This window comes from Camellia sinensis, chromosome 2, assembly GCF_055761805.1.
Source record: "Camellia sinensis isolate YWXY chromosome 2, ASM5576180v1, whole genome shotgun sequence".
Lineage (NCBI taxonomy): Eukaryota > Viridiplantae > Streptophyta > Magnoliopsida > Ericales > Theaceae > Camellia > Camellia sinensis.
The window spans coordinates 184,353,339-184,379,030 of NC_138962.1; the positions used below are offsets into that span (position 1 = coordinate 184,353,339).

General features: G+C 36.4%; 1 protein-coding gene across 2 annotated transcripts; it reads right to left on the reverse strand.

Moving 5' to 3' along the window:
• Positions 1–345: 345 nt before the first annotated feature.
• Positions 346–25,692, reverse strand: LOC114262846 (NAD-dependent malic enzyme, mitochondrial). 2 transcript variants are annotated; one of them, XR_014362195.1, is made up of 19 exons: positions 25,180–25,557; positions 23,570–23,666; positions 20,067–20,185; positions 18,175–18,342; positions 17,506–17,634; positions 17,163–17,223; positions 14,859–14,962; positions 14,646–14,729; positions 13,960–14,066; positions 12,799–12,910; positions 12,242–12,355; positions 4,925–4,990; positions 4,121–4,193; positions 3,963–4,049; positions 3,087–3,141; positions 2,920–3,003; positions 1,692–1,754; positions 1,490–1,604; positions 346–680 (listed from the first exon to the last, which is right to left on the reverse strand). XR_014362195.1 is itself a non-coding variant. In XM_028203263.2 (19 exons), exons 1-19 carry the CDS (start codon positions 25,330–25,332, stop codon positions 606–608), a joined length of 1,854 nt encoding a protein of 617 aa, XP_028059064.2. In that variant the 5' UTR covers positions 25,333–25,692; the 3' UTR covers positions 346–605. The 2 variants fall into 2 exon arrangements, 1 of the variants encoding a protein (XP_028059064.2); XM_028203263.2 differs by having other exon boundaries at positions 2,920–2,991; positions 25,180–25,692.

The following is a 25,692-nucleotide window of genomic DNA, read 5'->3' on the forward strand; positions in this document are numbered from 1 at the left end:
GTTGAAGTGAAATATTGCCGTTGGCAGTGGAGCACTGGTATAATGTGAAATATAACCGTTGGCAATGGAGAGAGAGAGAGGGAATGAGAGCTGGTAGAAGGGTGGGTCCCACAGTTATATACATATATATATATATATATTCTTAACACACACCTTAACACATCCATTGTATCACTATTCATTCACTATTCACTCATCAAATTAACGAACTCTTAACACACATTTTTAGGTCCCACTTTTATCACTTTTTATCATATAACACACTTTAACACATTTTTAACACATCCATGGTGGATGCTCTTATTTGCTAAGCAGACAGTATCAAAGCCACTGACAAATTTGCCATGATTAGGAAAATCAATTTATACTGTTCCCAAAAATGGGTTAGATTTACAAGGTTACAAAATAACCATAACAAAGTACAAATACAAACTGTAGGCACAAAACAACTGGAATATGTACTGAAAAATAAAATAACTATACAATAAACGCAGACTACACTGCATTGTGCCTCAACGTATATAGATCATAAAGGCGCATCTTCACCCATAGTTTTGGCAGCTAAGGTTTACAGATTGATGGAGATTTGTCAGGCTATGAAGCGTTCATTCATTCTTGTAAACTAATGTCGGGTATTCTGGACTCCACATGTTGTTCTGCACATAAGCTACAATTTCCTCCTGCAGATCATGGAGAAATACTTAATTTGGTGAGGTTGGGTAATATGTTGGCTTGCCAGAATAGACAAATGCCTAACAGTTTCCAGAAAGAAAACTTTGAGTTACTACGCCATCAGAAACCGTTTGAATCACCAATAGCAGCTTAAAGATCAATGTCATTTTAGATATAATTTTCATACAAGTGAGAGAGGCTTATTTAGGAAAGGTAAAATGTCACCCATAAAATCTAAACTTCCGAAAAGCACAAGTCAAGTTTATCAAAGTTAGAAAATGATTTGAGTACATTCTACAGGGTTTTAATGCTTCTAATATTTTTTTTTTGATAGGTAAAAGAATACACCAAATTCACCAATGCTGCAGAACCCATGACACGCCTTCAGCACAGACAACTTACGTAACAGCAAGTTAGTGGTTGATGACACAACCCAGACCTCTAGGCCAAACAAACTAGGACTACATGAGCATTGAACCCTGTTTCAACTAGGTGTAAGCTCAACCATTTTGTCAACTACTCCCTTGGAAGCACTATTTATTTAAAGTTTTAGGAGCCCATTCCCATGGGCAATTCTTCCCTGAGCCTAGGAGAGACCCCCTATGGATTTGTGGTTGTCCTTTGGCCTCAGCCATGGTGGTTCTTTATCCAAACTCTCACACTCTGGTTTTCCTTACTCTAATTTGGCCCAACCAATTGGCCCTATCTTGCACGAGTATTACCTCCTTTACTTTAAGGTCTCCACGATAAACAATAGCAAACAAAACATATAAGAGCACAAATTTGAAATGGATTATTAAATTAAAAGGAAAATTACATTATTAAGTTTCTGGAGTTCCCGGGGATCCATATCACGGTATCCTTCTGCTAGATCCTCTTCTATAGCTTCCTTGATCACAGCTGCAGCTACTTCCTTCGTTATGTCACGCATTCTGCATTTATGAATAAGATCAACATATGTGCACAAAACATTTCAGTTGGATCCATTCAAACTGATAAGAAATTCCCAACACGTGTACCTGGATATTGGAGGATATATAGTTCCTTTAAGAACCTCCTCCTCTGTCATATATGCAGCTAGGCTGTAGTTTTGAAATTATTGTCAGCAAAACCAAAATAAATAAATAAATATAAATAAAGTGGCTTAAAGCATCTTTTTCCAAATTGAAATATTCTTAAAAAGTAGTTTATATAAAAAAAAATAATAATAATCTTAAAAATTAGCTATAATTGTTCTCTAGTCATCATGCACACAGTAATCAATTATTTATGGGTAAGGTATATCAAAAGTATTACAATTTCCAAATGGTTCCAAAATAACACGTGCTTTTTTCTCATATGGTCCTTATCTCTCCTTGCCCTGCTCTCTCCCTCTACACTTTTTTCACAAATTCACTTCATTTGGGATATACCACCTCCACCCTTTCCAGAATCCAAGGAGGCTGAGGTATGGCAACCTCAGCATTGGGTTCATTCTGGTTGGTTCTTGTGAAGTGATTTTGTTGGTGCTGGTTATTTGAACAGTAGTAGTGATTTGGGGGTAGACTGAGACACTGGTATTGGAGTCCACAATTCTGGCAAAATAACTGATTTGGGATTTACCACCTCCACTGTTTCCAGAATATATTGAGGGCAATGAATGATGACCTCATCACTGAGGTGATTTCAGGTGGGCTCTAATGAAGTGGTTGCTGATGGTGGTCATTTGACCAGTAGCAGTGATTTAGGGTAGACAGAGATGAAGGGGGACTTTGGCCAGAATCCATCGAGGTGGGAAGAAACCACTGGAACTTTCGTTTTACTGGCAAAAGAAATGGAGGGGAACAAGAGGAGTATAAAATGGGGCTGGGGATGCGGAAGACAGTCATGCTCATCTTTGAAGAAGCAGGATGAGCAAAAAATTAACAACCCTTTCGCCCCAATAAAAAGCACAGAGCAGTTAGTTTCACCCAACCAAATAAAAAGGTGAGGTGCAATCTATTTGCATTTTCATACTGTTAACCTACCCGGGAGGCAATTAGGTCAACAGGACCCTAAAGATGTATTTTTATGTATATTAAACCAGATTATGCTTCTAATTAAAGCTGAATTACATTGTACCGTCACCTCCAGTTTTGTTCATAACAAATTTCTAATAAAACCTGAGACTAGGAGTGAAACCCTAAACCCTAAATAATTTCCACATCCTAAAACTGTTGTGGAATTGATTTCAAGAAGTTAACTTAGAAAAGCAGAATGGACAAGTACCACTCAGCTGCCGCCTGTAACATGCCATCAGAGATAACCCTTGATCCAGATAGAAGAGTTCCAAGTCCAATCCTGCATGATCAGCTATTTGGAAATTTAGAACATGCGGAAAAAAGACAAAAAACTTAAAACCATTGTGCTTTCAAAGAGTGGAATTTAAAACTAACCCAGGAAAGAGGTACATGTTGTTTCCCTGGTTGCAATGACCAATATGACCATTTCCTGTGGAATTTCAAGAAAGTTAACAAAGCACTTATATGATGATGATTCTAGGAGTTCACCGAATTAACTCCAATGCCAATGCAACCAATATTTCAAAATGCTTTACACAGACAAACATATTCAGAATTTCACAATAAAATGAAGATAAATCTCATATTTAAAATAGCATGATGAAGCAAGCAACATTAAGGTAGACAATTTATTACATCAATGGAACAAAAGAGCAGAAGGAAGTCCAATTGTGACCCAACCATTTGAAAAATATCAAATGAATTGGTAAGCCTCCAAATTGCTTCCAATGACTTCGGGGAGGAAAAAAAAAAGTGGATAAGGAAGAAAGAAACAACAACAATAACAACTTGACCGAACCATGGCACCATTGGTAAAATACTATGAATGAAATAATATGCATGCACGTCTACCATTTGAGAAATACTCCAGTGCTTGTGCGATGCAATATCAGGGTAAATTTATTAGGGTGAAGGGAAGGACAACCATTGTGCAATAAATGAAAACTGAAGAGCATGTCAGAGACAGGAAAAAAATGTAGATTGAAATTTGGGGTTCCCAAACAGAAAACAGAACACACAATGGGAGGTAACGAGTTCACTTGCCAATGGAATTCAATGTTATAGATAGATAGCAAAAAACGAGTTCACCTCATAAACCATTGTTATTTTTCATGTGCTTGTCATCAAACAAATTACAACGGAATTAAAGGCTGAACAATGAGCAACATAGAGTATGACAGTGAGGGAAAGAAAAAAGATTAAAGGATGACAGTGAAGAGGCATATTCGACATTTAAGTTGCAACACATACCGAGATCCACATCTTTGAAAGGGCTTCCACTTGCAAATATAATGTTCTCACCCAAAATGGAAAATGCTTCCTCGGGGGTGCATTCAGCTGTCAAAGAGCAATTTTAAGAAGTAAGAATAGCTTTGGTCAGATCTATGAACCAGTTTGAATGAACATACCATTTTTTGTAGGGTTTGACATCGCAAAGATTGCTGGTCTAGTTGAAGTTGAACATTTAAGTGCTTCTAACACCTGAAAATATAAGTGAATGATTTCATTTTAGCAAGAATATGATCAGGTAACATTGAACCAAACTCTGAATTAAAATTAATACAGATAATTCCACCAATGAGTTATTTTTGTCATCATGAAAGCATGTGGGTTAGCCAGACCCCAGCTAGATGCAAAAGGTATTATACTCGTGCAGAAAATTGACAGTTCATTATTACAAATTTGGATAAAGGAAAAATTAAACAGCACTTGTGTGTGTCAATGACTAATATTTATAGACTAACAGATTACTCAATATACAGAAGTGTTCTGGCTGGGATCCATGACCACTGTACAAGAATAACACATAATGAGAAGATTCCTTCTAAGAGTTTCTAACCATGAACTGGAGGAGTTTGATGAAAAAACAATTTGGCCTTGTTTGTTTTGAATTTGAGAAGCATGTTTTGAGATAAAAAGTACGAAAATTTGTTTGGTTTGGTTTTTTTTCAAAAGATGTTTTAAAAAATTATTTTGAGAGAGAGTTTTGGAAAAAGTGATTGATTTGATGTGTATGAGAGAGAGATTTGTTTAGAAAATTTGTAAACCAAACAAGTTTTGGAAAAAAAATTTGGAAAAATTTGCTTGGTTTGATTATTTTTGAAAACTTATTTGTAGAGAATTTTTTTTAAAATTTTTTGAAAAACACAAACCAAACAAGGCCTTTATATTTAAATTATAAAATCATCTGGTTTACTTCAACCATTCTATACCTCTTTGGAGAACAGGCCCCCAACTGCTGACAACCCCAGAAGAACATCAGGTTTCACCTGCCGCACCTGATTAACAACGAATGGAAAAAATGTGATCTGTAATGTGAAAATCATAATGGATATTACATTCAAAAATCCTAAATTCAGAAGCTGAAAACCTTCTATCGAGAAACAAAGGATAGGCATCTTTTGATATATCTATACTGACATGTAAACTATAACCGATGAGACCTTTAAATCATGCTATAGCAATTGACAAGTTCTTGAGATTCACTTCTCCCAGTAGTTATGTCATATTCATAAGTGGCAATAGCATCAATGAGAAGCCAATAAATCACTACCATCATTCTTTAGACAGCCTACAAGTTTCTGGAAGGGCGAAATTCTGACAAATGCAATGGTTTCTAAAAAATTCAGGAGCTACCTTGTTTCTACCCAATACCAGATATCAGACTCTTATCTAACTCTACAACAGTTAAAGTCATAACAAAGATATTCAAATTCTTTGGACAGATTATTTGGAATTCTTTCCCAAACAACCACATCAAAATAATCTCTCTGGCAGGAAACATGAATTTTTAAGGAATATACTACAGAATTCAGTTATAAATGTAGAAGGGAAAAAAGAAATTACTAAACACAGATGAAGTCTACTGATCCGGATATGTTTGGTTTTTTAGAGATTTTTGATGAGGTTATAGGTTAGAGGGTGTTTTTTGTTCCCTTTGGGGTTTTTGTATTCGTTGCATCATCTTGATGAAGCTTGGGTAACCAGCTTAGGGTATGATGAGATATCACCCCTTATTTATAAATGAAGATTTAGGGTTTACAAAGAAGACAATTACAAGATGATCCCTGAGTTCGTAAAAATGATTACAGATCTTAGAGACTTTCGGCTAATATAATATGCTAAGTGCCTTTCGGTGATTATAATATGTCAACACTCCCCCTCAAGCTGGTGCGAAGATATCTTTCATGCCCAGCTTGCCTAATATGTCATGAAACGGTTTATTCCCAATTCCCTTGGTGAGAATGTCAGCAAGTTGTTCACCAGACTGAACAAAAGGAGTACAAATGGTACCACTAGTGAGTTTCTCCTTAATGAAGTGGCGATCAATCTCAACATGTTTTGTCCTGTCATGTTGAACGGGATTGTGAGCAATGTTGATGGCGGCCTTATTATCACAGTATAACCGCATGGAGTCCGTCTGAGCAATACCTAGATCACTCAACAATAATTTGATCCATAAAAGTTCACACACACCTTGTGCCATAGCTCTAAACTCAGCTTCTGCACTTGACCTGGCAACCACATTCTGTTTCTTACTCCTCCAAGTAACTAGGTTGCCGCCGACAAATGTGCAATACCCTGAGGTTGATCTCCTATCAGTTACTGACCCAGCCCAGTCAGCATCTGTATAGGCTTCTACACGAAGATGATCATACTTTGAAAAAAACAGACCCTTACCAGGAGCAGACTTCAAATACCTCAAGATTCTCATGACAGCCTCAAAGTGAATCTGATGAGGAGCATGCATAAACTGACTAACTACACTGACAGCAACAGCAATATCAGGACGGGAGTGAGATAGGTAAATGAGCTTACCAACTAAACGTTGATAGCTCCCCCTATCCACAACTTCTCCTCCTTCATCATCCCCCAATTTCTGATTGGGTTCCAGTGGGGTGGCACATGCCTTGCAGCCAAGCATCCCAGTTTCCTTCAACAGGTCAAGCACATATTTTCTCTGTGAGATAAATATCCCATCCTTAGAACGAGCAACTTCAATTCCCAAAAAATACTTCAAGCTTCCTAAGTCTTTGATTTCAAACTCTTTGGCTAAATATTTCTTCAACAGAGGTATTTCCCCACTATCATTGCCTGTAAGAACTATGTCATCTACATAAACAATAAGTGTTGTAGTCTTACCGCATGAGGAATGTTTCACAAATAATGTGTGATCTGCCTGACTTTGTTTGAAGCCATATTTAAACATAGCCTGAGTGAATCTCTCAAACCAAGCCCTTGGAGACTGTTTGAGACCATATAATGACTTCCGAAGTTTGCATACTTTCCCTTCTGTTTGATGATTCTCAAAACCCGGAGGAATGTCCATATATACTTCTTCTTCGAGGTCACCATGGAGAAAAGCATTCTTGACATCAAACTGATAAAGCGGCCAATCTAGATTAGCTGCTAGAGAAAGAAGTACTCTGACTGAATTCATTTTAGCCACGAGTGCGAAGGTCTCCTGATAATCAATGCCATATGTCTGAGTGAACCCTTTTGCCACAAGTCTTGCCTTGTAACGCTCAATAGACCCATCTGCTTTGTGTTTCACAGTATATACCCATTTACAGCCCACAGGTCGTTTGCCCGTAGGTAACTCAGTCAATTCCCAAGTGCCATTCTTCCTATGTGCTTTCATTTCCTCAATCATGGCTAGTTTCCACTCAGAGATAGCAAGAGCATCCTGAAAATGGTTAGGAATGCTAACAGAGGAAATATTGGACACAAATGCTCTATATGAGGATGACAAATGAGAGTATGATACAAACTGTGAGATAGGATGTTGAGTACAAGATCTCACACCCTTTCTTTTGGCAATAGGAACATCAAGATCAATGGACTCACGAGATTCAAAATTACCTAGACTCTCATCAGAAGCAGGAGATGGCAGTGGAGTAGCAGAAACGGTCCCGTGTATCCAGTTAACTTGTTTTCTGTCGATGTCCCGGATATAAACATGTCCATCCTTATTCTTGGTGACAGTGGGTTCTATAGTTCCAGTAGAAGAGGGTGGTGCAAGAACAACTGGTTCTATCATAGGAGGCACAGGACTCACTTCTACCATAGGAGGCACAGGACTCACTTCTACCATAGGAGGCACAGGACTCACTTCATACCAAGGCTCCCCCGGAAGTGAGGACGGGGACACCGGAGAGGACAAGAAATAGGACTGGGACTCAAAGAAAGTGACATCCATGGACACAAACCACTTACGAGAAGAAGGGTGGTAACATTTATACCCCTTTTGAGTAGGAGAATAACCAAGGAAAACACACTTGAGGGAGCGAGGGTCCAACTTACCACGAGAGGGAGAGTGATTATGGACAAAACAGACACAACCAAATATTTTGGGAGGAATAGAAAACAAGGACTGAGAACCGAGGAGGACGTGAAGCGGAGCCTGTTTGTCCAAAACCTGGGTAGGGAGACGATTAATAAGATAGGCAGCGGTGAGAACGGCATCGCCCCAATAGGGTCGAGGCACGTTCATAAAAAAACACATGCACCGAGCCATGTCAAGAAGATGCCGATTCTTGCGTTCGGCCACCCCATTTTGTTGAGGGGTATTGGTACAAGAGGTTTGATGGATAATGCCATGAGTAGAGAAATATTGTCCTAACCCAGAATCTATGTATTCCCCGCCATTATCAGAACGAAATATTTTGATAGTGGCCCCAAACTGAGTACAAATCATCTTATGAAAAGTGCGAAACACAGAGAAAACTTCACTCTTATCTTTCATGAGATACACCCAAGTAGCACGAGAAAAATCATCAATAAATGTAACAAACCAGCGATGACCTTTCATAGACAGAACACGAGAGGGACCCCAAACATCAGAGTGTATTAATGAAAAAGGAACTAAGCTTTTATTCAAACTGGGAGCAAAAGAAGCTCTATGTTGTTTTCCAAGTTGACAAGACTCACAAAGAAAGTCAGACACATGATGATTTGCGAAACTAGAAGGAAATAAATGCTTAAGTAAATGAAAGGAGGGATGCCCAAGACGCCGATGCCACAGCCAGACATCAGCGGGTGTAGGAGAAGACGGGGTGGAAGAATAAGCAAGTTTGTCCGGTTGATCTAGGAAGTAGAGACCATTTTCTGCACTACCACTGCCAATCGTCCTCCCCGTGACAAGGTCCTGAAAAAGACAATGATCAGGAAAAAACGTCACACAACAATTCAAATCCTGGGTAAGACGACTTAAGGATAACAGATTAACAGAAAACTTGGGAACATGGAGAACAGAAGATAGATGCATGGTAGGAGTGACTTGGACTAAACCTTTTCCAGAAATAGAAGAAACAGTTCCATCGGCAATCCTAACTTTGTCCTGACCTGAAGAAGGCTTATAGGCAGAGAAAAGATCAAAGGAGCCAGACATATGATCTGAGGCACCAGAATCAATAATCCAAGGCAAAGATGTATGACACAGGAAAACACAAGGAGAAGGTACTAAGTTACCTGAGCGGGCAAAGGACGAGGAAGCGGGACTGAGAGCAGTAGAAGATCTGCGGTCCAACAATTGGCGCAAAGCATCCTCCAGCTCAGTATCAGAAGCGTGGGTAGCAGAAGTGGAATTAGAATCAAGGGTATCAACGGCACTAGACTGATGAGCCCGGGAATAGGAACCACGTCCTCGAGAGTGGCCTGACCGACCTCCTCGAGAACCCGACCGATCACTTCGACCCCCAGATGGAGTCCCATGAAGCTTCCAACATGTCTCACGAGTATGCCGCGGCTTTTTGCAATAATCACAGAATACAGACTCCTTAGCAGCAGACGGAGGAGGCAGGCTGAGGCTATCTCGAGGAGTAGACAGTAATGCGGAACGGTCAGTAGAGACAGGGGACATCATAGCAGACCGACGACTCTCCTCATTTTGGACATAGGCAAATGCCTCTTGCAGTGAAGGAAGAGTGTCCATACTCAGAACTCGACCCCTAACTGGATCATACTCCATATTTAGGCCAGCCAAAAATTTAAAGACCCGTTCCCGTGCGATGAACTTCTTGTACTCGATAGAATCAGTAGGGCAAACGGGCTTATAGTCTTCCAGGTGGTCAAGGCGTTTCCAGCCGTTGGTGAGGAAAGTGAAGTACTGAAGAACAGTCTGCTCCCCCTGAAGTGTGCTCTCAATAGAGCGACGCAACTCAATGCCTGTGAAAAATTTCCTTTGCGGGAATAGGTAACAGCCACAGCCTCCCAAATGTCCTGGGCAGTCTCCATAGACAAGTAGCCCTCACCAAGTTCTGGAACCATCGAATGGATAAGCCAACTCATAATCAAAGAGTTGTTAATCTCCCATTGGTCATAACCTGAGTCAGTGGTACTAGGTGCCTGTATCCTGCCATCAACATACCCCATCTTCCCTCTGCTCTTTAAAAACAAAGTCAAACTTTGAGACCATGCTAGGTAGTTCTGACCATTAAATAGAGAGGTGGTGATTTTCAGACTAGGGTTGGGGTTCTCAGTCATGGTAGTAGGTAGAATGAGACTCTCACTTTTGGTGTTTGAGATGAAGGAGACACACTAGTAGAATCTGTCATGGATACAATACTACCAAACCCGCAACAAAGTAGTGGAAATCACAAACCCGGAAGGTGGTAGTGAGATAACAGGCACAATGATCACTATAAAGACATACAAAATACAAAATTAAGAAACCATTTTTTTTGTTTTTGTTGTTGTTGTTTTTTTTTTTTTTTTTTTTTTTTTTTTTTTGTTTTTGTATGTTGAGTTATTTATATATACATGTATTTATATATAAATATATATATCAGGCTATAGTTATATATATATATCAGGATATATATATATTATATGTACCTTGGTTTGAGATCAGAGGACGACGAGGACGAGGGCTGAGACGAGCGACGAACTGCGGGAGAAGATCGACGAGCGACGAACTGCGGGAGAAGATCGACGAACTGCGATTGATGAAGACGAGCGACGAACTGCGGGAGAAGATCGACGGGCTGAGACGAAGACGAAGCAGATGAAGACGAGGGCTGAAGAAGCGGAATGATGATGATGGCAGAGACGAAGAAGAAGCGGAATGATGATGATGGCAGAAGATCGATTCAGCAGATGATCCAACTAGGTATGCTTTGAACCCTAGCCCTGGAGGTGATGCTCTGATACCATGAAGCTTGGGTAACCAGCTTAGGGTATGATGAGATATCACCCCTTATTTATAAATGAAGATTTAGGGTTTACAAAGAAGACAATTACAAGATGATCCCTGAGTGCGTAAAAATGATTACAGATCTTAGAGACTTTCGGCTAATATAATATGCTAAGTGCCTTTCGGTGATTATAATATGTCAACACTTGATGCTTTCTCAATAAAGTCCACAGACCTATTTATCAAAAAAAAAAGTCTACGAAGAAAACAAAAAGTCTACGAAGAAAAAAAAAGTTAAAAAACTCAATAAGAATTTCAAAAAAAATCCTGAACATTTAAGAATGGCAAGTGTTTTCGGTGAACCTGTGATTGATATTCAATAGGATGTTTCTAACATCAATCAGCATGTGCATTATTATTAATTGGCTCACCAGACTAAGGGGAAAATAGGGTGACTCCCAAAATGACTGCAATGAAGTGGGATTGACCTCTACATGTTGTCTTGTTACAAACATCAACTAGATAGCTTTTCTTTTTAAAGCAGTTCACATAATTAAAGCAAGCTGCTAACTCTCATTCCATACCATCTTTTCATCCAGCCTGAAAATGAATTCTTTTTGGAGAATTAACAGAAGTATAAAATTTAGAAAGCCCCTAAAAATACAAAACAAATATTTATGGGTGGATGTTAGACTTTTCTCCTCCACCAGTAATGACTTTGTCTTGGAATTTTTTTTACCATATCATTTCCTTTTGTATTGTCCAGTTGTTTCTTTGGTTTTCTGGGATGCCTTAAAGCAAGACCTATATTACACTAAAGATTGATCTTAGACATGTAATAAAATGATTTAATGAGTATGTTGGAGGGCCAGGTACCACAGCACATTGGCATAATCTAAATATCAATAGTGATTGACTCCTTTCTACAGCTAAAAGAACTATATCATAGCACTAACGCTAATTATGAATACATTTGTCACATCACATGTATCTATTTATGTATGTAGGAGTATGCATGAGTCTCTATCTCAAGTAGCCAAATGATACAATGTATATGTCAAGTAGAACCCCAAGCTACAAACTACAAAATTATGACACTACAAACATCTCATCTAGGCAGCTTAAGAGATACTACATGAACTCAAATAATGCAAATTTTAAAATCTACAGATTAACTCTATTATAGTTGCTTAGTAGTGCAAAACTCTTTATTAACCTGTATTAAATAACATATGTCAATTCAAAGTAGGAATTAGCCAAAATCATTTGCATGTATTGATACTAATATACCTACATACAATCACAATACACCAGAAGAAAGCACGAATCTACCAGTAATAGCATAAAACAACATTAGTTATTATTAATGGGTTTAAGTGTCAGATGTTTTACTGACCACTTCCACAAGGCTAGCCCCTTCCCTTAGTCCTTGACGACCAGCTTCATTAACCTTTCTTGCGAATGGCAAGGCATCTGGATCAATATTTTCACGCTCCTCAGTGATCAGACCCTGATATCAAACAGAATGATTTATCCAGCTAGAAATCTCTCTGGGGTGGAGAGAAACCTCCTCTAATAGGCTAATGTGATCAAAATATTTATGAAAAGGTTATATCCACCCCTAAACAAAAAAGAAATACTAATTGGGAAATTTTTTTTTAATATTTTATTTATTTTTTTAAAATGCTGATTGGAAAATATTTAAAAACACTAGTTTGAACAAATAATATGAAAACACTTCCTCTCTCTCTCTTTAAATGTTGAAAAAAAATGATAAATAATTTAAGCAAAAAAATATATAATTTTAGAGTAAACATTGGAAAAATATTTAAAAGTTAGAAGTATTAGTAGTTCTTTAATGATAAACAATTGTAATAAATATAAACTAATTAAATTTGTAAGCAGAAATATACTAAAATTGTTAGCAAATAACCTATTGATGAAATAACTCACGTTAGCATCAACTACCCAGAATTGACTCCGTGCACTGTCAAAAGCGGATTCATTATTTCCTAACATCCTTGCCATTGTTTTCCTAGCAGCATTGAGAACCCCTATTCCGGCACTGTGGTGGCACAAAATTAAGCAGACAAGTGTCACTACCATGTATTGAAACTGTAGTCTGTTTGTGTTTAGACATATTTTTTAACAATTTCTCCAAAACCATAAAGGGAATCAGAAAAGAGATACGCCAAGCTACTACATATCCGTGACATGAAAACCATCTTGCAAGTGGAGAGACAGATGAACTCGAGAGTGCGAATTGCAAATGCACAAACAAAATAGAGTAGACATGGACAAATATGATGGGGACAAATGATTCACATGGAGAGACTTGAACCCCAGACCTTCTTGAACTAAAGCTCTAATACCAAGTTACTCAACCAATTGCCCCCAAAGCTGAAGGAAAATAGGAATGGACCAGACAATGTACACGAAGTTCATACAGGTAAAAGAATAACAAAATAAAAAACAATTATCATATTTTCATGTTGGGTGACCTCAGATACTTGCTTCCACTTGATCTTAATGGATTTTTGGGGTTTTGGCTGCAATAAGAAGGTGACAGTGTTGTGGGATTGTCATTTTCATGATCTTTTGGGTTATTTGGCTGAGCAAAATGCAAGAAATTTCTAGGACAAGAGGGAGGATGTTGATTCTTTATGGGATAATATTTGTTATTTGTCATCTTTTTCGGCCTCGGTATCTTCCCCTTTCATAGGGATTCCACTTTTCTTGATTTCTAGAGTTCGGAGGGCAGTGAGATGTGTGGCTAGAGGTGTTATTACTCACTTGCCCCCCCCTTCTTTTCGGAGGACTCCTTGTCCTCCGGTTTTCTTGTACGCTTCCTCTTTTTATTAATAATATTTTCTCTGTTATTGACGATCAAAAAAATGAAATTTATTTGCACGTCTACTGAAAGGTAGAACAGAAAAGCACAATAAAGAAATTAAGTCCAAAAGCAAGTCATATCTTAATACTAAACTGTGGGTGACTAAAAGCACTGTGGGTGACCCATGAAATGAAACACAAGCAGTAAACCTTCTGCTCCATATTGTAGATAATAGGGATGCCTAATTTTGTTTGGTTCATAATGAAGCACAAGTAGTAAACCTTCCAGCCCCAGCAACAACAATCTTCTGCTTTGGGAAGTCAATCATTGGCTTTCCTTGTGCTCTTACTGCTCCCAAAAGACCAACAATTGCAACTCCTGCTGTTACCTGCATTGAAACTGGACTTTAGTACTAGTTGGCAAGGATACCGTAAACTGTAAACCTAAATGCCAGACTAAGACAATAATGAATCTATAAATGATGAAAGTAAATGAATCATTCTTTAGTGCAAAAACTTTAAATAGTCGGGAAAAATCATTAAAAGTCTGCAAAAAGGGGAAAAAAATGCACAGCAGTAACAAGTGTGAATACTAAGGTCCATTTTATGGTTGCAGTAACTGATAAAGAACCCAAAACAGATATCTCCTAATGAAGATGAGGCAGCACGAAAAAAGAAAAGGAGTAATTAATAACAAAATTCACCATACTGGTTTCCATGTGTCAATGAAAAACGGTTTTTTATCCAATAACGATAAGCAACAGTTAATGGAATGCAGAGCCTGATCTGATACACTTGTTTGTAATCAATAGTTATGCTTGATGATATTCAGCCAATTTGTCAATGGAACAACCATAAAGAGTTATTGCATCGCTTCTTAAGCATACGTTTTATGTATTAAATTTCAGTGTATCACAGTTAGCCATGAAAAAAAGTATTGTTATCTTAAAATTGAGAAAGTTGTTTACCTGGACATCATCATTAAACATTCTGTATCTATTTCTGTAACGCTGCAATAACTTGAACGCCCACTTGCTTTGGAAATCCTCAAACTAGGTCAAATCCAAGTTGTATTAGTATCTTTTTTAAGAAAGGGGAAAGCTTTAATAAGTGGAAAAAAAGCAATCCAAATGATATTTAATAACAAGTACAACAATTAAAAATATATAATACTATAATACCTGTACAATCACATTTGGCCAACGAGTGAACACAGATTCCATGAACTCATCAAGAACTGCAATATACTCCTCTCCATCAAGTCGGTGTTCTTGCAATCCCAAATCTATGAAAAAAATAATAAAATCATTAATCTTTTCTATGAAAAGAGAATAATCTTTCTAAGGATGCACACAAGTTTAACAAAATAAATTCTTACTCTTGAAACCTGAATGCATCCCTCTTCAAAGTAAATATTATCAGGGCAAAAATAACAAATATATATATATATATTTCTTTAAAATAGAAAGTTGTGTTGGAACATAAAACAGGGTCACAAATCTATCCGCAATGCACCTTCATCCATTTCTAAGAAGATTGGGATCACTTTACAATTTATCTGATACAAACTGACAAGAAGACCAGCATAATATTGATTAATTCAATATTATTCAGACTGACTATGAAAATATTGGACTGGCGTGTGCACGAACAAGGATGGCCAACTGTACTGCTATAAGACATGTCACATGAGCCTTTGACAGCATAATTTAGCAGTTGCTTGATGCAAACACACAACTTCCAAAGGAGAACATTCCACCCGTCTGTTTTCTTTGTGGCATGTCTTGCAACCAGTAGAAACATGAGTACAGATATCATCTCCAGCCTTTGGAACGTTTTACATTGCTGGTGTGTGCATCAGATATCCATGACTTCATTACAGATAATTGTGTTAAATACAACGCACCCATTCTTTTGATTTCACTAATATTATAGACTGATAGAAATGATGTCATGTCAGCTCCATTGTATATAGTCAAGGTTGACAATTTTCTATGTATATATTTATGGCCCACCGCATCATATTGAACTATTTGACCCCAAAGCCATCCTAAAGACCAGGCTATTCTGGGTTGAAAATTTGACAATGGAGACGATTTAGGTGCTAAAAATGAAAACAAGGCTTCTAGAGACCATCTAAGAAGCACAGATATGGATATGGACACGGGACATTGATATGACATGATACAAACAAGTTAACAGAGAGATTTTAAATAAATCGGGGCACAAATGCAGCAGAAAAACAAAAATATAAAAGGAATTAAAACATTATTCTTTTTTTTTTTAATTTTTAATTTTTAATTTATTACAGTAAAGTAATAAGAAACTACTGGCTCTCATGTTGTCTTTTTCAAACTTTCGTTAAGACCTATATTTGTTGTATGTGTATCTAAGCAATGGACATGTATGTTCCCAAAGTGTACGAAGTATGCTTGGTTCTGGGAAAATTAAAAAATAACCAGGACATGTTCAAATGAATGTCAACGTCCAATACATGTCCAATGCAAAAATTTCACCATCCTAGAATTGTTTGTACTTCTTAGGCAACCATTAATGGCCATGATACAAGTGGACCACAAGGAAACCCAGCAATTGTATCAAGAAGACTAGGGGCAAGTTATACAAGCTTAGGTAAGATTGCAAAGCCCATCATTCAAGCATCCACAGAAATACTTTGTGGGCACAAAGATGAAAAGACAAGTCCTTGTCGAGAAATTTGTAGAAAGGATCGTGTTTAGTATTTCAACTCTAATAAAAGGACTAATAAGAATCGAATTATCTTTTGAACTTAATGGTTTCAGATGTCAATACTAGGTTAGCTGCTACTTAAAACAAACTACGCCTTTGGTTAGCCTGTAATTACTACCACTAGTCAGTTATTCTCTCACAATGCAAAGATGCAAACACTTGTTTTTCCAAAGAGAGGAAATTTTTTGAGTAGTTACTACCACTCGTTAGTTACTCTCTCAGAATGAAAACACTTGTTTTCAAAGTTACGAAAAATAAATTTGTTGGTTTCTTGTTCATTGTAATCTATCAGCCTGTATTTATTTTCACGATATTTAATAACCATAAATTGAAACATTATAAACAAAAGCAAATTAAGAAAGGAAAACAACTCTTATGCATTGCATGTCCACTTGAGTAGAAGCACAAATATTTCAATCACTAAACTGATAATTATTTCTCATAAATGAGCTCAAACTAAAAATTATTTCTCATAAGTGAGCTCAGATATAATGGGAATTTTCCTACAAGAACCCAACAAACTTTAATGTGTATATTGTAAGTTAAAGTGAGGCACAGAAAGGGAGAAGTTGCATCCTTCTTTGACATACAGCTTGGCAGAATTTGTGTTTTACAGAATAATATCAAGTGACTTCCAATTTCAAATCACCAAGCGAAAAAAAAAAAAAAAAAAAATTATATAACAGATAATAAGAGAAAATTATTTACACAAGGTGGCTCAATAAAGAAATTCTTACACAAGGGATCTTTGAGAAGCTTGTCATTGTTAGTTCCAACATCAATCATGACAGGAAGTACCTGTTGAAAACAAAGTTAAAACAGAATAAATGGTAAAAGATACACAAATAAAGAGTTTGACAGTGAAAAGAAATTCATTACTAGAAGCCAAGATTTAGCATTGTAATTTTAACTTTTGCCAAGTTGAATCCCTACTTTATCAGAAATTCATTACTAGATAACATATACTATACCATACATGTTATTGTTTTTTTCAAGTACATTTGTTCACAAATATATATATATATATATATATCCAGAATATCAATGCAAAATACAAAGGTACATAGAGAAAGAACATACTCTCTGAGGATTCATTCCAGCAGCAGCAACATATAAATCCAGCTTCCCAATTGCAATTCCAATACCCTGAACTCCAAGGTCACCGAGACCCAATATTCTGCTTCCATCTGTTACAACAATCATATCAACCTACAACAAAAGGTTCTTTATCAACACTTAGACCAAGGATCAAAAATCAAGTACAGTAAGTAAACTGAAATGTTTGAAGCACGCTAAAACTGAAAGATAGCAAACTTCATGCAAATCATTCAGTAAATGAGATACGATGAAAGCCAAAAATGAAAGGTTCATGCGTCCAGCATCACAACCCTGCACGGTGAGGGAAGGGGAGGAAAACAAGGTAAGAAATAAATTCCATGCATTCAAATTCTTGTTCCCACTCAATAAAGCAAAGTGCATTTCAAGATTGGAAATATGAACTGAAAATAAAAAGACACCTGGAATATTTTAGAAACTCTTAAAGGAAGGGTGAAACCAAACAAAATTACAGGCAAGCAATTCCAAGTCCCACACTGATAGAAAGACTAAGGAACAATCTCATATGTCAACGCAAAATTAGATATTCTTACACAAATTTGATACCAAAAATCCCTGAAAGCTTAACAAAACACATCAGCCCATCCTAATAATGTTCTAATTAAAGATTTGTTAATCACAAGTACGGCAGACCTGATCAGCTGGCCAATTATAAACCATTGACATCATTTCTCCACGATCAGCAGCACTGAAATACATCCCCCTGGGCCTTCTGAACAAGCCACTATAGTTCTGGCAAACAAGACCAACTGTAGGAGTATAGACTATAGGTGCATATTCCTCAATTTTGGCGATTAGAACCTGTCAAAATAAAAAATATGGTTCAACACATAGTCAATAACACAACCAAAATAACAACAAATAATCCATTGTGATTAATGATAACAGGTTTCCATAATGTATTCTAGAATAAGAATAAGAATAAGAACGAGAAGATTAGCCATAGGTACAAATGCTTCAAATACACACTATCAGCAGGTAACTTGGAATTTAATCCACCTATAATTGTTTGAGAAAAGTTTAACATATACATTTGAAACTTGAAATGCATATAGAAGGCAGATGACAAGCTAAATGTTCTCCCAACATGATCCCCACAGAAACGTTCACTTTCAAGGCCAAGGAAGAAATAGATGTCATCTGACAGCTGGAGTTGCAAATACAGTGGCAGTGGTAACGATAGAGTGGATGAGGTGGAAAAGGACATGGTTTAGAAGTAGGAAAACGGTGCAACTACAGCAGGATTTGGTCACCTTGATGCGGACCTGGTGACTGGGGGTTGTGAGAGTGCTGTGGAGGCATATGCTAACTGTGATGGAGTTGAAAGCATAACAAAGAAATAGAACAGAGAACAGCTAGAATTGCTAGTGTTTCTTGAATTAGAAGCACAAAATCAAAAGCAAGATATTCGCATCAATCATGAATCATGTCCGCAAGTGTGAGCAGCCCTGTAACACCAAAGGTATTTACTTTTCCCATTGCTTAGGGGTGCTTGTTGGGAATCTAGCCTATGTTTATTAAGAAAATTGAGCAGTGCTAATTTTGTGTGATAAATCTCTTAAATTCATACCTAAATAATCATAATGCATTTCGTCTTGGATAATTCACCTGAAATTTTTGATGTAAACATTATTCTCAATTGTGTTAAAAAAATGCAAGATGTCATGGAATGCATTTTTATTTCTTGGTTTTGTAATTGCTAAACAAGATTTAGGTTAATTTAGTGAATTATCATGCTTATGTATAGTTTTCGGAGGACCATGTGACTAGTGGGAAAGGAAACACTTCATCCAAGCAAACCCTTAGAGGAGGATATATGTTCCGTTTCATGCAAATCTGATGGACTGTGCGTAGGAAAGTGTGGTATATCATTTGGCGGTGACATATTACGTTGGAGAGAGGAACATGACGAGATAAAGAAGCTAGAACAAGGAGAAGAGAAATCAGGAGAAAATTCAAGGGGAAATTCTGGAAAAACTCATAAAGCCCATTCTAAGATGGCAATTTCGGTTAGTTGATGGGCTACAGTTGTGATGGTCAATCACTCAAAGATGGTGACGTCGGCAGCTAATGAATTGATGGTGTGCTGGTGATCAATGATGGGTCACTACAGAGGGTAGGTAATTTTCAGCGAGGTGGAATCGATGGTGATGACAAAGAACAAATGGAAGGCTTTGATACCAAATTGATGTAGAACAAAATAAGGGAAAGAGAGAAGGCACAAAGAAGAAAAACACAAGGGCCACAACCCTAATCACACAAGGTCATAACCTTATCAACTCAAATATATTAATCAACATAATACAATATAAAACTCAATATCATAGACCACTAATTAAAATAGGAAACTAAATCCTAATAGAAAAAGAAAAGTATAATCCCTAATAAATTAGGAAACCAAATACTAGTGAGACTCCTATTTAAACTATAATTAAAAAGAAAATAAATAAAACATTAAACACCAATAAAATTATAAATAAAATCTCCATTCCAAAATTGGTCCACATGGGTTCCGCATCACTAACCTTGTAGTACATTGTCTCATTTCTATCATGCAATCTGTTAAGTATCCGCCACATGGCTAAAGCATTTGGATCAGATGGTCCATCCCTAGCAATCACTTCAAACCTCTTCAGGTCCACCACTGTATATTTGACAAAATTTTAGAATGCCAACAAGGGACTGCAAGACAACTATTTGAACAGAAAAATCCACATACTGCAAAATCCACTATTTGAACAGGTGTCAGTGTAGGACTTACCAAAATAGTTGAAAAAGAAAATTTCAGATTCATTTATTCTTCCTCATTTTTAAAATCACAAAGCACCTCTGCAAGGAATAGCCATGTGCCTAAACTTGGATAGAATTGGTAGCTAGAGAGACCAACTCAGATCTTTGACAAATTGCACTCATTGAATACATTAAAAAACATATGGTTAAGGTCCATACTAGTGCAAGCAATTTGGATCTTTTAACAAGTCCCGTCTAGTGCAAGCAATGAAACTATGAGGCCCATGTGCAAAGGCACAAGAAGTGCAAATATCACATGATCATTTCATTAAAAAAATACTCAAACTAAGAAGCACAAACACTTCTAAGAAGGTATCATGTCCGTGTCAAATGTGTGTTGGACATTGATGCACATCACACTCTTGAAACTATGAAGTACAAATACAAGACGAAATACATAAGGGATACGGATATGCTACGATGCAATTACGAATATGGTGATACGATAAAGTAACATGGATGTTACACGGTCTTAGGTAGAATTCAGCCCAAAAGCTAGTTATTGAGGTGAAGGTGCCTTCACGCTTATATACTCCACATTACTTTAGTATCTAGGCGATGTGGGACTTCGTTTCACATGCTCCTTCATGCGTAGTGCGCTCACTCAGTAGTACCTGCTGCGTGTAGGCATGAGGACACGCATTCTACCCATCCCTAAGTACTCCGACTCTAATACCATGTTATACGGTCTTGGATAAAACTCAACAATAAGGGGTTGTTTGGGGTGTCCTAAATAAGTGTACTTTTTGTCTTTTTGGACTAAAAAATTGAGGAAGAAAATATGGATGTTTGGGTTAACTTTTTGACTTTTTATGAAAAAATGTGTAATAAAAAATTATAAAAATTGATTTATAAGGAAAAATTAGGATTAGTAGTTGTGCAGCCGTAATTGTTGACTTTTGGTGAATAGTGTTAACTTTTTAACTTTTTGAGTAACTTTTTGGCTTTTTGGCTTTTTTGCAATATGCCAAACTTGGCCTAAAAGCTAGCTATTGAGGTGATGGTGTCATCACGGTTACACACTTCATATTACTTTAGTATTAAGGCAATATGGAACTTTGTTTCACACCCTTCTTCATGTGCAATGTGCTCAATCGATAGCACTTGCCACATGTAGGCATGGACACAGGCCCTACCCATCCCAGTGTCACAACCTTGGAATTTTCAAGCCAACCTTGCGGTCTTAGATGCTTGACACTCATTTGATTGCACCTTAGTAAGCCCAAGTCTGGAATAAAGCTTGAGAAGTTAGCACACAAGGGAGGCTTAGAGAGAGAACTTTGGAGAGAATGTGATAACTTGTATTCTTCTTGGATACACTTGGATGGTTTAGGCAAATGAGGTCCTCCTCCTTTTATAAGCTACAAAGAATATTCTAGAACCCTATCTATGGACAATGTTCTAGATACTTCTCCCACTTTGTCTATTAGATTATTCTAGAATGTTCAAGAATCCTATCGACGTATCTAGAACTATTTAAAAGTCTCTAGATCCTTCAAGCGCCTTCTAGAGCCTTCTAGTGAGGGATGCCATCATAAATTGCAAGGTTGTGACACTAGATACTCCGGCTTTGATACCATGTTACACGGCCAATGTCATGGGTAGAATTCAACCACAAAAGCTAACTATTAAGGTGAGGGTGTCCTCATCCTTATATACTTCACATTACTTTAGTATCTAGGTGATGCATGACTTCATTTCACAACATATACGACAATTTGCCTCCGTTTGGGAAGTGGGTTGGCTTTTTGGTTTTTTGGCTTTTTTGGCTATTTTAGCCTGGGCTAAAAAGCTTGGTTTGGGAAGGGTTTTTTGGCTTTTTAACTTTTTTAGCTTTTTTGTGTGAGAGAAGAGTGTAATGATTATGGGTTGAATGTGATGTTTTGTTTGTTGTGGCTAAAATAGCCTATTTTGTCTTTTATGGCTATTTTAGCCACAAACAACACCTTTATTTGTTTAATTGTTGAAATCTGATTATAGTATCATTCTTAGTTTATATAAACATGGATACAAATATGAGATACTAGACACATGTATGACACACTAGATATGTCAATTCAATAAATTGTGAAAAAGAATGATACTACTTTCATCACATTATTTGCTTCTTCTCCACGAAGTAAGAAAAGTATTTTAAAAACTATTGTGCATTTATCTAAACAATTAAACTCTAATACTATGCAAGAATTATTACAATCAACTTCATAATAGGCCGGATATGTAACCTAGAGTATCCAAAAAGTATCCAATATTTTTCACAGCTAAAGAAAATTTATGGATACTTTTAGGAAGTATCATATACATATTTGCAAGTATCTGAGAAGTAACAATATGTCATATGGATATGATACATATACGATTCCCTTTTGGAAGTATACGTACTTCGTAGCCCTATATGTGCAGGACACACATCCAATTGTATCCTATTATTATTATTATTATTATTTAATAATGGGGCACCTTTTGAACATTTGGGGACACACATGTCCATTGCTTAGATACACATGGAAACACATGGCAAGTTTAAGAAATATAATTTGGGATCCAAAAACAAAATAAAAAATAATTTGAATTTATACTTGTAAATATCTCCTCCTTTAGACTTTTTACTTCTAGGAATTCTAATTCTAAAGCCCAAATTTCCAATTTGTTTATGAATAAAACTTTCTAAAATAGTGTTCATATTTCTTTTACAATATGTAGAATGTGGAAAATATTTTTTATTATTTTGATAAAATAAAATAAATGCATTTGTAAAGTAAAAGTTAAAATAATAGTTATTATTTTCATCTATACATATAAAAATATATGTATTTGTGTTTTCTTGTTGTGTCATGACTTTTTTTGAAAATTGTCATTATTATTTTGATAAAATAAAATAAATGCATTTGTAAAGTAAAAGTTAAAATAATAGTTATTATTTTCATCTATACATATAAAAATATATGTATTTGTGTTTTCTTGTTGTGACATGACTTTTTTTGAAAATTGTCATTTCGGCGTGTCTGTATCGTGTTGTGCGCGTGTATTGTGTTCGTATTCATGTTTTTTAGGACTCAAATAATTAAAAATTCAAATAAAAACAATTCATTTAAGCAATAGCAAATTCCTACAGGTAAGTCCTTATTTAATTCCAGCTTGAAAATTGAGACACAGTAATTTCTAGTATATTGGACACTATTAAAACAAGAATCATATTAACATTGAATAAGGAGAAAGAGAGAAGTATAGAACTTACTGAAGCGTTCAATTTGTTGTTCCGGAGACATAACATTTGGAGGCAGAAGTCCACGAAGATCAAGACGATCTCGTTCCGTCATGGAGAATGCTGTTCCCTGGTGTTCTTACAGTAAAATGTCAAAATTAGGGGTTGTTTGGAATGACCTAAATAAGTGCACTTTTTGTTTTTTTACGAAAAGATGTGCAGAAAAGTAGAGAGGTGATGTGATGGGAAAAAGATAAAAAGATAGATTATTTTTGGGTTGCCAAACTTGGCCTTAGTTTTATGACTCTTCAATTATTATTGTATTATTTTCTAAAGATAAGAATGACTCTTCAATTAACTGATGATTAAAAAACCATAAAACCCCAATACCAAGATATGCACAACACATGACGAAAGAAAACAAAAAATAACATTTATGCCAAAATATAATAGTTTAAAAAAAATGAACTTATTAATCACTATTTGTCCCAATAATGCAATCAATTCCCAACCAGATTTATCAAATGTGGGTGTCCTGAACTAAAACAGCAGTCCTCCAAGCTAGTAGTCTAAGTGGGTGTTTGGGAAGTGGGTTTTTTTAGTTGTAGGATATTATTAGAGAAATTTTTTTTTGTGTTTGGGAAGATAGTCGGGTTTTTTTGTGGTTGGATGTGATGTTTATGAGATAAAAAGTGAAATGATTATGGGGTTTGATGTGATATTTTATTTGGATTGATTTTTTTTGATTTTTTAACTAATTTGTCTTTTAGTGAAAAAAAACAAAACCAAAAACCAAACTTCCCAAACAGCAAAAAGAAAGTGAATACTATATTTATGCATTAATTGATAAATCAAAGGTGCAGCACAGAAGAAATCAAGCTCAAAAATCAAATTCGCGACATCTTGTTGCACAACATGAAGAGTGACTGGTTCTCACCCCACCATGAACTGTTTACACACGTTTCACTACATCGTCAAATAACACCATAAATTTGAACACTAAAACCAAATTGGTACCAAAACAATTAAATTCAAGAATCCTACAAACAGAATCAACATAAGAGAAATACTGCTTTAGATCAATAAATGCAAGCTTTCGATCTTTGGGCCCCATTTCAATGTTTGGCAGACTCATTATAAAAATAAAAATAAAAATAAAAATCTTGAAATTACGGAGCCCGAATAGTCTATCCAATTTAAAATTTTCAATTTTTCTGTACAATTTAGTTAATTAACCAATTAACACATGAATATTCAATCATCTAAACCCACCAACTGGACGCCAATGAATCACACGGTATTCTCTAAACCCTGGTTTTGTGTAATAGTGTGAAACTAATCAAGATAAATCAAAATTGGATCCTAGTCCAAATGTTTTCACTGTAACAGAAACAGTTAAAAAAAAATACAATAAAAAATTCAAATTCCAAACCAAACCCAATTCGCACAATAGTGTGAAGCTAACAAAGAAAATCCAACATGCAATAAATCAAATTAATTCACAAAATTAAAACATCAGACTAGGAGATAACAAAAACCCACTAATCATCGCAGCAACCCTCAAGGGAACAAAAACGATCCAATTAGAAGAATTCAAACCAAGTAGAGAAAATCAAAGTACTAGTTTTGAAGTTAGAAAGCACCTTGTTGAACCAGGGATCGTGAAGAATGTCGAGACTGCGTTTGTGAACAATAGAGGGGCGATGCCCTTCGGTAGTGGTGAAAGATCTCGTTGTACGGTGCAGACGCTTGATCAGAGACGAAGAGAGTCTCATCTGACGAGAGAAGCTCGACATTGTTGCGAAGCAGATGGGGGGAGAGGGGGAGAGAGAGAAGAAGAAGAAGAAGAGTTGAGAAAAACCCTAATAGTAGGAGTCGCAGTAAGGAGAAGTGAGAGGAGGAAGGAGAGTCCAGAAGGTGATGGGGTTGTGCGGTTGATCCAATCCAGCTGTGGATTTGGTCGTTGGTGGGGTCAAATGATTCCGAGCGTTTGGATCAAATTTCGTGTCAGTGGTTAATGTGGGCATGCACGACCATCTGAGGCATTTAAAAATAAATTTAATAAAATTTTTGGGTCTCTATAATATTTTTAAAAAAATGTAAAATAATTCAAATCGTTTAGAATCGATTGGATTGTCAACTAGACTCTCAGAGTC

Excerpts from the sequence above, each read along its gene's own strand:
- LOC114262846 (XM_028203263.2), bottom strand. The coding sequence starts at position 25,332 with ATGTCGAGCTTCTCTCGTCAGATGAGACTCTCTTCGTCTCTGATCAAG. Across the intron at positions 17,224-17,505 it reads CTGGAATGAATCCTCAGAGA|GTACTTCCTGTCATGATTGA; the intron begins GTATGTTCTTTC and ends TGTTTTCAACAG. Across the intron at positions 14,067-14,645 it reads TGTTTAATGATGATGTCCAG|GTAACAGCAGGAGTTGCAAT; the intron begins GTAAACAACTTT and ends GTTTCAATGCAG.